The sequence below is a fragment of the Rhinichthys klamathensis genome, unplaced genomic scaffold (assembly GCF_029890125.1).
Source record: "Rhinichthys klamathensis goyatoka isolate OS25496 unplaced genomic scaffold, OSU_Roscu_1.1 h1tg000291l_1, whole genome shotgun sequence".
Taxonomy (NCBI): domain Eukaryota; kingdom Metazoa; phylum Chordata; class Actinopteri; order Cypriniformes; family Leuciscidae; genus Rhinichthys; species Rhinichthys klamathensis.
In genome coordinates this window covers 1,017,708-1,029,679 of record NW_026606810.1, presented here as the reverse complement: position 1 = coordinate 1,029,679, position 11,972 = coordinate 1,017,708, and the positions used below count along the sequence as shown (strand labels likewise).

At 38.7% G+C, this 11,972-nt stretch overlaps 1 protein-coding gene across 3 annotated transcripts; it reads right to left on the bottom strand.

The window, feature by feature from the left end:
- Nucleotides 1-750: 750 nt before the first annotated feature.
- On the bottom strand, nt 751-11,551 carry mdm4 (MDM4 regulator of p53). Of its 3 annotated transcripts, none has more exons than XM_056269818.1 (11): nt 11,447-11,551; nt 10,809-10,906; nt 7,475-7,549; nt 7,232-7,365; nt 6,749-6,798; nt 6,196-6,260; nt 4,963-5,068; nt 4,697-4,857; nt 4,361-4,549; nt 4,206-4,274; nt 751-1,978 (listed from the first exon to the last, which is right to left on the bottom strand). In XM_056269818.1, exons 2-11 carry the CDS (start codon nt 10,890-10,892, stop codon nt 1,415-1,417), a joined length of 1,497 nt encoding a protein of 498 aa, XP_056125793.1. In that variant the 5' UTR covers nt 10,893-10,906; nt 11,447-11,551; the 3' UTR covers nt 751-1,414. The 3 variants fall into 3 exon arrangements, with proteins under 3 accessions (XP_056125793.1, XP_056125795.1, XP_056125794.1); XM_056269820.1 differs by having other exon boundaries at nt 4,361-4,534; XM_056269819.1 differs by lacking the exon at nt 11,447-11,551 and adding an exon at nt 11,254-11,396.
- Between the last annotated feature and the right edge of the window lie 421 nt (nt 11,552-11,972).

The following is an 11,972-nucleotide window of genomic DNA, read 5'->3' as shown; positions in this document are numbered from 1 at the left end:
TGTTTTAGGTTCCATATTATGAGGCATAATGGCAGTGAAATAGCAGTGTTTATACCACACAAGAAAGTTCAGGTAAATTTGGATGGGATTGTAATACAGCCTCCGCATCCACAAAAGGTAAATAACACAGCATTAATTAGAAATAAGCAAAGCTAGTCCCATGCGTTTACTGCATGTGAAAAGCTATTTCGCCCTCTGGTGGCTGAGAACAACAGAATTCCTTTTCAAAGAGTCCTTTATGGCTGCGCTTACATAATACACAACAGAGACTGAATCCACTTTGTTACGGGAAACAACGCATTATTAAGAAAAGCAGAGGACAATAACCCTAAATTCCCACATAACAGAAGTGCTCTGGTAAATTTCACGGCCAACAATACAGATGAACTTTCTGCAAAATAAAGCACTATTTAAAAAAGTATGGCCGACATTGCTTTCAAAACACTTTTTTTGTCCCATAAACATCATCTCACCTGGCAGCTCTGTGGAAAATAAGAAATCCTTCCACTAATAAATGTTCCTTAACCTTCATAAAAGAACACTTGTGTGTGTGGATGACAGGAAATCTGAATTAGAAGGAAAGGCAGAGGGTTGAACAGAATTGAACACAATTAGTCCTTAATCATACATCATATCTGTTCAGGTATAGAATAAAAAAACAAAACAAACAAACAAAGGAACAAGGAGCCGAGCATCATAAGCAACCAAAGGGTTTGGAAGGAAAAACCGTGGCCATTGGTCTAATTACACTTTTCTATTGTACCACCTCTACATCCAAAGGTGTTGTAATACTTCACAATCTGTAATATAATTGGTTCTTCTCATAGCACAGGAATGACTTGGAACTGTTGACTGGTCATTCTATTAGATGCCATCTACAAAAACCAAAGTTTATAAATAAATAAATATTCCCATTTAATCAGTTTCAAGCACCTGTCTAAAGAAAAACCTTTCACCAGGTCAACTTAAGTGATGCTTTAGTTAAGTGCCAGAAATCCACAAGGGGAAAAATCTTCTAAAATAAAGTAAAACCAAAGTTTGTCAAGTACATTGAAAGGCATTTTAAATGTGCAATTACAAACTGAGTGGACTGTACAGAGGTTAGGATTTTAATTATGCATATCTTCCCAATAAGGCAGTAGCAAACTGTCTTTAGCCAAGTTACGGTAACAAAACAATGGCGAACTATCAATATGAGGCCAGTTTCTTTAAGTTAGATTCTGTACATTATTTATACTCGATTTGTACTTTACAATAAAATTATTATAGATACATTGTACTATTTTCATTTTAGCCCAGCAACCGTTTGTCAATTTCTCTGCCTCCTTGCGTATATATTGTGTATATAAACTTTTTTTTTAAGTAGCAAGCGAGTGTGTGTTTAATACATGCGTGCGGCTTGAAGATGTTTCGGTCATGCTATGAAGGTTTTGATGACCTTCTGTATAACCTGGCCACAGCCCGGGCAAGGAGCATGAAATTTGTGCAGCTTGCGGGCACAGGGAAAACAGGTGATCAGGTGAGCTGTGCGGCCATGGATGATATTGCCGTTTCGCGGCCGCACTCGGCACAGCTTGCAGGGTTCTAGCAAGGCCTCGGGTTGGCATTCTGTCTCCATGTCCAGCGTGTCCTGGCTGTCACCCTCTGAGCTCTCCTGTAAGTGGGGGTGAAGCTGGGAAGGACCCTTTCCTTTTGACGACGAAGCGGATGATGGGGGGATGTTTCTAGAGACGTGGTGCGAGGGGAGGACGACAGGGTCAGACACAGTCCTAAGGCAGTCAGGCATGTCGATTCCATCATCCTCCTCGTCTTCCTCCCTCTCAGGACGTGAAATGCAGGCGGGGATGTCTGGAACAGAGATGGAGTGTACGAGACGAGGACAATCCTTGTACCAGTCTTTCCGCAGAGCCCAGCAGCGCATGCAGTACCGTTGAAGAGGGGTGTTAAATTTGCGGCACTCTGAGCACTGCCATGCATCCTGCCAGAAGATAAGGTCATTTGAATAAGTTGTGCCTTTTATCCACGTATAACTATTTGACAAAATAATAATAAAAAATAGAAACATAATCAACTTACATGCAATCAAACAATATTTTTAATACACCCTATGATTCTTCATTTTTTTTCCATTATTCTCTACCATTCTTAATTTTGGGGTCTACAAGATTTTATTCAACAAGAACGCATTAAATTGACCAAGAATTTGAATTTCAAATAAAAGCTGCTTCAAATAAATCCTGAAATAAAGGATTAAGATGTTCCGCTGTATTCAAAAAATTTATGTTAAATTGTATCACTGTATTCACAAAAAATATTAAGCAGCACAACTGTTTTTCAACATTGATAATAAAAAGAAATGTTTCTTGAGCCCCAAATCAGCATTTAAGAATAGTTTCTGAAGGACCAGGTTATACTGAAGACTGGAGTAATGATGCTGAAAATTTTCCTTTGCAATCACAAAAATAAATATTAAATAACCTTTAACAATATTACTGTTTTACTGTATTTTATCACATAAATGAAGCCTTGGCGAGAGTAAAATATTCATTATAAAAAACATGATCACTAATATAGCATACCTGCCAACCTAGAAGAAATATTATGAGTACAACCCCCCCCCCCGTCGTATATTTTTGTCCTTATTTTGAGAATGCAAGACACACACAGACACATGCCTATCTTCATAATTCTAAAGGTTTTTTAATTTGAGACAAATAGAAAATTTAACTTGCACTGCAATGCAACAGTGAAAGTCCAAAGTTTCAATCCTACTCAACACTATTTCTTTATTCATGATTGATATTGTATTCCATATAATCTGTGCTGGTCAGTTAGTCTAAAATTAAGAAACCCCTAGATAACAGTAATAAAAAAAAAATAATAAAAAAAAAAACAAAAAAACGGTGTGTAGCCTACATGTTATTTATTTTAAATTGGCTACTTAATTTATTATTCCAATATACAAATATGATATTAAATCCCACAGGGAAAAGGGCTTATATTTGTGACGTGCTGTTTTTGCATTTGAACATTAGGCTACAAACAGGACACACATTAGCTGAATAAACTTTAGCCAATCCAAACATATTTATAGAAAACAGTTAACATTGAATAGACAGGAGTCCTGGCTGTCACATGACCAATAATATAAGTGTTCGAATAAGACGAATCCGACATGAGGGCTGTTAACAGTAAAGCGTCTGTCATTTAACGAATTTTAAAAACACGAATGGAAAAAGCTTTGACATTTTGACATAAAAGAACTTTGCCTGTCAATTTTTATTGTATAAATATCTTCTCTCTCTGTGTGCGCGAGTCTGTGTTTGTGAGAGAGCTCGCGCAGCACTGATACATGATAGGCTATCATACAACGGTCATTTTTAATCCATAAATTCGCCAACTAACTCGCTAGTTTTCATTCAAAATAAATATGTAACATAATTCGGTACTTTAGTTAACATAATACATAACGACACGTAACACATGCGATACGTTTCTCAACACTGATAATGAAAAAATAAATGCCTGTTTCTCCGGATTTAGTCATCCACACATCACAGCACTTTCATAATCACTAAGACATAGCGATTTCAATTTTATTTAGATTTATTGTTCAACATTACTTGAGCATTTTAATAATTTGCATGGCTGAATGTCTTTCTCTTATCTGAGTTACCATGAATGAATTACGGAGTATTTTTTTTAAATAATCCATGCGATCACTCCCGTCCCGTGTGATAACCAATCCATTTTTAAAATGAACTCAAATACAATATTTCAACTTTCCACATCCACCCCAGTCCGTTTACCTTCAGGAGTCAGAAGTACCGTGACTGTAGGCCGACTGTCCTCGCTTAAATCAGTCAGACGGCGGGCGCGTGCGAGTGGAGCGTGGATTCTTTATTGGTGTCGATTTTCAGTGTCTTTTTAATTATAGGACTTACGCATCTGTCAATCATCTCCGCTTGCAATGTGGGGAATGAACCCAGCGCTATGATTGGTCGAACTCTTCTTCTTTTGCTGTCGCTTGATTTGAGGACTGCGCGTGCAAAGAGGCGTCACCAGGTTTTTGCGTAGTTTAGAGTGACAAATCGTACCAGCGTACTTTGAGGTCAAAATGCGTGCCCGCTACGCAAAATGCGTACATGTTGGCAGGTATGATATAGAGCACAATTTTCCTAATGATTTCCTGATGATATGTCTACCTGTGTGGAGATTTCAGTATCAGTGTCATCACTTAAACACTGGGAGTCATCATCCTGTTCTTCTTGCATCTGAAAGTGCATTTTAAGCAGCTGGTTATGATGAGTCCATCATCTTAAAACGATAGTCAGTGAAGAAAAAAAGCAAGTAACATTACCTTCCTGTCATCTTTATTGTCTTTCCTGGTCTCCTCTTCTTCATGTGGAGACTCTGCATCACTTCCCTGCTCAAGCACCGCCTCCTTCATGTCCACACTCACTTGCTCGCTTTCTGCCTCATTTAGGAACCAAAGATCATCTGTGGTGTCAGAAACGATGGCCGTGTCCTCATCCTGTACAGGAGAGAGCTGTTCCCTCAGTCTAGTTGTGTGACAGTCTCACTACATTTACTTGACTACAATAAGACTATAGAGTACTTTTTTTTTTTCAAAGTTCTTCTTCGTGAATAAGAAAATAGCCATATGAATTATGTTCTGGGGAGCTTGCCCTCTTACTTGATTGGTGTGAATATCAGTTGAGCCATTGCTTCGGCGAGTGTAATTACTTCGCAGGTTACCCAGAAACCACCAGGGCAACCCAGAAAGGTCCCACTCTTCCAGAGTCACATCCAGCTTTGGCCGTTTGCAAGCAGACCTGGGTAAGCCGTCTGAGGAGTCTGTCAGGATAGAGAGGTGTCTGATCTTTAAATACATATTACAATTGCAAGTCATGTTCTTTACACTGTCTAATGTGAGTGCAGTGTTTGTTGGTTCATGCTGACCTTCATCAGGATCGCGTGGCCTGCGCTGTGAGCAGCTCTGTGTAGCGCCAGTGCTGGTACTGCCAACAATGAGAGCCTGTCCAGAGCTAATCGACCCACTGGACACCTACACAGTAAGGAAAAAGCAGAATAAGCACATAGTAGTGACATGACACTCGGTAGGACGGCAGTTCCTTCACAGCAGGTGCCCGTGGGTGTGGCGACAAAAGGCCACGTCCTCACAAGTAGAGGGAAGGGGAAAATAATAGGAACTTTCTAAAAAAAGATATTAAACACCATTGCTGCTGTATTGTTTTGTAATGTAAATTGCAAATGGAGTGGCAGCAAACAAACAGACATCAGGTACCTAAATAATACCACACCACTAATACGTAATATTGGATGGAAAAAAGCCAATCCAAAATCATAACACCTTTAAAAGTTCATATTATTAGCATAGATCACAAAACACATTTCTATTTAAAGCACAAATGCATGACGGTACCAGTGACCTCATCCCAGACTGCTATTCCCAACCCCACCTAACTTCATTCTGCCAACACACAACCGTAAGGTGTTAAATGTGGATGGGTGTATGAGGGGTGAAGAGGGCCAGTGAACTGAGAAGGAAGCTGCAGTCCTACCGAAAGAAGCAGCGACGCAGAGAAGGAAACTCTGAGCGACAAACAGAGACAGGTACTCTGTCCCCCAGCAGCCAGGCCCATGCTGGTGGCTTCTCCAGAAGGACCACCAGGCCAGGCCGGCAGTGGGGAAGTACAGAGACGGTGCCACTCTGTACAGATACGGCTGGTGGAGACAGCTGCCACCCTCCCCTTCATGGCAAACAGTCTATTGATCACGATGCAATTCTCCACACAAAAATGCACTGTAGCAAAACTTTGAGCAACTACAATGGAAAGAAAGGATGTGAAAGGTTGGGGAGACAATCACTACATTTAAGTAACTGGTTGATTAGAGCGTAAATAAAAAAGGGGAAAGCTGTATAAAATGGTCGCTGTGAGTACTGCATGTTGAAATAAAGCAATCACTTGATAACCTAAATCATATTTTAAAGCAAAAGAAAAATACATTTGGTACCAAAAATGCCCTGTACAATGCACTTATATCAGCCTTAACAAAATGAATAAAATTAAATATATCACGAAAGGATTACATTTGATTTTCTGATCAATTGTTTGCCATGAAGAGGAGTTACAGACACTGTTTCTCCTGTGCACCATGCTGTAGTTTTACCTGACCAGGATCTTCACTTGGAGACTCATTAGAATCCTTGCCGACAGAAAGATTCTTTGCTGCATCTGTATTTCAAATAAGACATAGTAACAAAACAAAACAAAAGAAAAAAAACCCGCCCTTTATTCACCAAGCACACGTCAATCACACTTGGCCCAGACTTAATGCCTCAATCAGTGGCGGAAAATGCAATACTGTTGCAGAAAGTTTTGCACTGTTTATTATTATTATTTTATTTAATATTTTATTTAACTTTTCTTTTTTTAAATCAAGTTTCTTAAGTTCCTGTATGAAGATTGCACAGTACACTAACCTAATAATACAATGAGAAAGTTGAAACCATAAATAAACAAGTTTTTACATACCTACTGTAGCATAAACATCACATTCAGACATACAAACACACACACACCTCAAAATGAAAGGTGGGGCTAATCAAAATGAGAGAAAGCAAGAGAGTGAAAGTGCTAAAAGACAGAGTGACAAGTCTGTGAGACATTTTTATACTTCAGATCATTCAAAATAAATTCAACAACAAGGAGGATGGACTTACCCGAATTATTCAAAATAAACAAATTCCTCTTCAACATCTCATACACAGGGCTACGAAGGGCAGAAAAGAAAGACATAAATACCTAAAATATGTTGATTTCTCTAAATAACACAAAAGTTAAGAGATGGGGTGATGCATCACCCCGAGCAATTCATGTTTTCAGAGTAGGTTGTTAAAGTTCACCCACACAGGAAAAAACCCCCAGACATTTCTCAAAACATAACCATTTATAACCATCCACATTAGGACACAAATCATACAGGTTTGGATCAACATCAGGGCGAGTAAATAGTGACTTTAAAGGTGGAGTAAGCATTTTCTGACAAACACTATTTAAAGTGCATAGGGCTGAGCACCAAACAATATAACAAATTTATATCTAGATATTGTCAGCCATTGATGTCACCAGCTGACTTGAATGAGAGAGAGCCGACTCTATTTTCTCTTCCATTTAAATCTCCTTATTGGTAGCTATGAGCTCACCTGGGGTTCTTAACGGAAAAGCTCCCAACTTCCAGTAGCTCTCCGAGTGGGTCATCTTGACAGTGGACGATGTGTTGTCTCTGTTTGTCATACAGCTGCTTCATCATGATGTACTGACCCAGGTAGTGCATGACCTAATAAAAAACACTGCCTTATTTAAATATACCTTATCAGACAAGTTCAAACTCTTAATATCTACAGCATTTGTCAATCCGCAGAGGTCCCTTCGTACACACTCCTCACCTCCTTCAGAGTAAACACCTCCTCCCGAGCACCTGCTACTCTCAGGATCTGCAGTAGAGGAGCTCTGGGGTGGACCTGCAATGGGGGGGAATCATATGTTTAACCCTATGAAGCCTACTGTATCATATTCGATGGATTTCTAAGGTCTCGAAATTATCAACATGATCAAATCTTTGCTGAAAAACCTGTTGCATACAATCTACTACATACCCTCTGATTGAGAGTTCAGTCTTTTTAGTAAGTAAAAGGACTTTTATAGTATAATTGTAAAAATGTGGTTGTGGTACACGTCTTTATGCTGTGAAATCTTTAATAAGCTTCATAAAGTTAACTTTTATGTTGTTAGTAATATTTCAAGTACTGGACTGAAGCAATTTAGGTTTACTGATAACACTTAACAATAAAGTTTCATTTGTTAATATTAGTTAACCACATTAGTTAGCATGAACTAAGAATGAGGAATAATTCTACAGCATTTATTAAAGGTGCTATCAGCGATTGTGGGTGACGTCACTTCTGTTTGTTTTTGAAGCGAGATCCCAAACAAACCTGTTCAGCATAATGTCGCCTACGTTAGCTAGAGCTACCCAAGTTTAGTCGAGCTTCACTCATTTTTTTTAAGAAGGATATTTTCACACACAGTTCACATCCAAAAAATTCAGCATTAGCAGCTACTCACCTGTCAAGAAGAAATAGTGCAACTTCGGCGTCCGATTTAAATTTTTTGAATTCTTTTAGTTCTCTCCACCTTTCAAAAGCCTTCCCGATCACTATTCGTGTCTTTGAATAAACACGATGGTATTCCCTAATCCTCCTCCTCCTCCTTTTGGAGATTGACTCAGACATGTTCACATTCGGTCGTTGATAGACGCTGGCTTCTTCAGATCCGCCTCCGACTTCGCGTGCAGCCGTGCACGAGCGCAAAACCTCACAACACTCACCCCCTGTCGGTGATTGGTTGGAACACTGTTTATTTTGGTTTTGAGTGTTGGTGAAACCAATTGTTTTTGTGTGCAGATTTCAGAGCCTAGGCTGCCTACAGAGACGCGGTTTTTGGTCGGCATGCTTATGGGACGGGCAACTAGCGGATTGTTATGAAAGATTAGATGAATGTGAACATTTATTTTTGGGCCTGAAAATCTCTGATAGCACCTTTAATCTTAATCAATGTTAGACTCAGCATTTACTAATACATTTTTAAGATAAAAAGTTGTATCTGTTAAAATTAATGCACTGTGAACTAACATGAACATCTGTATTAACCAGTGGTGGGCCGTCAGGGCCAGCAAGGCCTTCTCTGCTGGCCTAAACACTATCAGAATCACTGACTTGCACTTTAATATATTTTATTGTATGAATGAGTATTAAATTATTTCCAATAGTCCATTCTCTTAAATAGCTTTTCTCTTGGTTGCGCTGCTTCCAGTGTATATTTATTTTAGCGCTTTTATCCAATCATATTTCAGCCATCATGTGTTGCCAGGGTCAAATAAATCTGCCTTCAGGCCTTCAGAATCGACAGTGCGGGCGCCTGTAACTTAAAATGAATGGCAATGAAACTGTTGCTTTAACCAATCAGATAATCAGTCAGATTTAATCAGCCAATCAGATTTCGAGTTGACTGCACCGGGGCCATCTAGCATGCGTACAATGACGTCGGCATTCTCACGTCCTTTGATTGGATGGTCAGACCGTGTACTACTATTACTGGTAGTCAGAGCTAGCTAACCACATCTGTAACGAACTAAACTAAAATATATTCCTGTAGATTTAATAGTTTTTCAACCCACAAATGAATGTTTCTTTCATTCCTCGACCACCAGCAGGTTCAAACCTACCGGAAAAAATCCCTTATTCAGCTTTAATACGCAGAGTCACGGAACTTTATCGATCTGTCCGGGGTAAGAACAGAACTGACTGTAAATGCCAGGACTGATTTTAAAGGCAAAAGTCCCGCTGATCTCATTGATATCGTTCAAAAATCTGCGTGAGTGCTTGTGTCAGCTGTAACGTCGTCATGTTTTGAGGTGTTTTCCCTGTTTAACTTACTGCTTCTGTCGAGCAGACACTCTCAGCACTAAAGCGAATTAAAACTTATGCCAGAAATACGACGGGACAGATTCGACTTTCAGCACATTAGCCTCGATGGCGATAGAAAAGGTTGTTGGGACTGAAACGCACAGACAACCTGTACAACCAAGTAATTTAAGTCTTTTTGAGGAAAGAAATTAGGATGGATTTGTGTAAAAAAAAAAACTCAGTAGTTTTGGAGAGTATAATGCATTTTTTGCCCCCGTTTTTGTCCGTGGTGAATATGATTTTCATCCTAATTTTTCTTGTAAATTTATGATCGAAGCAACTTCTTTTTTCAAACATTAATACTATTGTAACCATTTAAGGATAAGAAAAGGGAGGATCCGTTTCTGAATTTATAAACGGAACGCAAGAACCATTGTACACTAACACAAAAGCCGAACTCACTCGCTCATTTCTCTCTACCCGGCCTTTCCCGTACTCACCGCAATTAACCCTATAACTGCCGGTGCAAAATAAAAACAGGAATTCACAACAATTATAGAGAGTATGTGCGTGCGCTGCTACACTATTAAAAGTTATTAATTCAGGTTGGACATCACTGAAGGCCTAGGTGTGAAATGCACGGCCCGCCACTGGTATTAACTAACATTAACAAAGGTTAATAAATGCTGTAAAAAATATATTGCTCATTGTTAGTTCATGTTAGTTAATGCATTATTTAACATTAACAAATGAGACCTTATTGTAAGGTGTTACTGGTTTAATATCCATACATCACTTTTTTTAGAAAAATCTTGTTAAAATGTAATTGTATTTAAATACAAAATTTGATATAATAGGCTTGTAAGAAAAATTTATTTGTACATCTCTCAATCATCATTGTATTGCATTATATATTTTGCATCCCAGAAATTGAAATATAATTTAAATACAATCTTTATAAGATATAGTGTGACAACTGCTTATTTATATGAATTTTGTGCAAGTAGCCTGTTATAAAAGTGTCATTGATTTACATATAAGCTCTCAGAATTTCAACATTTGGCCATAGAAATATCAGCAATTGCAGAAAATTTTATATTTTTGCACAGTTTGGGCCATATTCTCGCTTTATTATCATACTATATGAGCCATAACAGCATGATGTAGCAAATATGACACAAAAAGTAAAACACATTTGCCATCTTTTTTATATAAAGATTTTTTTAAATGATCATGTCAAAGAGTTCAATAAACTGTTCCATTTGAAAAAGAAGAATGAGAGTTAATATAGTGAATGTGCATATTTGTTGCTCACCTGAGTCCCTTCCCCGGGAAGAGTCCTGCATGAAGAGCTTGACCCCGTCAACTGAGATAATGACGACGATGACAGCGAGGTCATGATTGAATCAATAACTGTGAGGAAAACCATTTATACATTTAAAACAAACAACTCCTAATGTATTACATATACCAACAGGGTTGTGTATCAAAACCTAGGGAGCTGTCTATCTAGACAACATTTTGGGTACTATCATAGGTGCATCTTTGTTCAAAACGAGGTTGACAGCTCAATAGAAATACAATACATCCAGTGCACTCAAGCACCTGTTAACAATGTTTAAAAATGAAAATCCCAAACTACTGTATTTCCATGGGGGCGTCACAATGTGACGTTAGCTGTCAGCTAACGACATAAAACTAACATTTCTGTCATTTCACGCGCGTAGAAACACGCTTGAGGTTAAAATGACGTTACTTACCATTATCCTAGTTCGGGCATGTGGATATAATAAGATAAGTTGTGATAGTTGGTTGGATAAGATTCAATTATCCATTCCGTGGCTAAAACGATAATGCTAAGCTAAAGTGCGCAAGCTATTAGCCCGCGACATTCAGAAGCAAAAGAGCCGTTAAGACCCCGCGTGATAGTGCTGGTATTGTACTCACACTCACCGTGTTATCTGTGAACGATTACATGATTTCCAGATTTGAAAGAATAAGAGTTTGTGCAAAGAAGGGAGAGGTGTGAGGGGTTTTCTTAAGAATAGTTGCAGTCAGTTGAAGTTGACGTGATGCGTGTCGTCAGCACGGTTGCCAGTGCCAAAACCAGTTCCCCGTTTCTAAATTCAAAAAGATATACGTTTTGACCAATGGCGGCGCTATAAAGACCCTTGTGTATATTTTACAGCATAGCCCTCACCGGGGCTCATCTTCAGAAATAAATAAAAGTTGACTCTAAATAATAGATACGTTTTTTTTAAACTGTTTTTCCTTTAAATGTAATTTTATTTATTCGGATATTTTATAATATTCTTTTGATGCTTAACCCTTTCATGCATGAATTATGATAACTTCAGTCAGGATTTCCCCCCCCCCCCTATCAGGGGCGTCATGCAAGCCAAAATTCGGGGGGGGGGGGGGGGGGGGCACAATCTGAGACGTTGCAATTGTTTTCTGACGGGTGATATGGATCATGTTA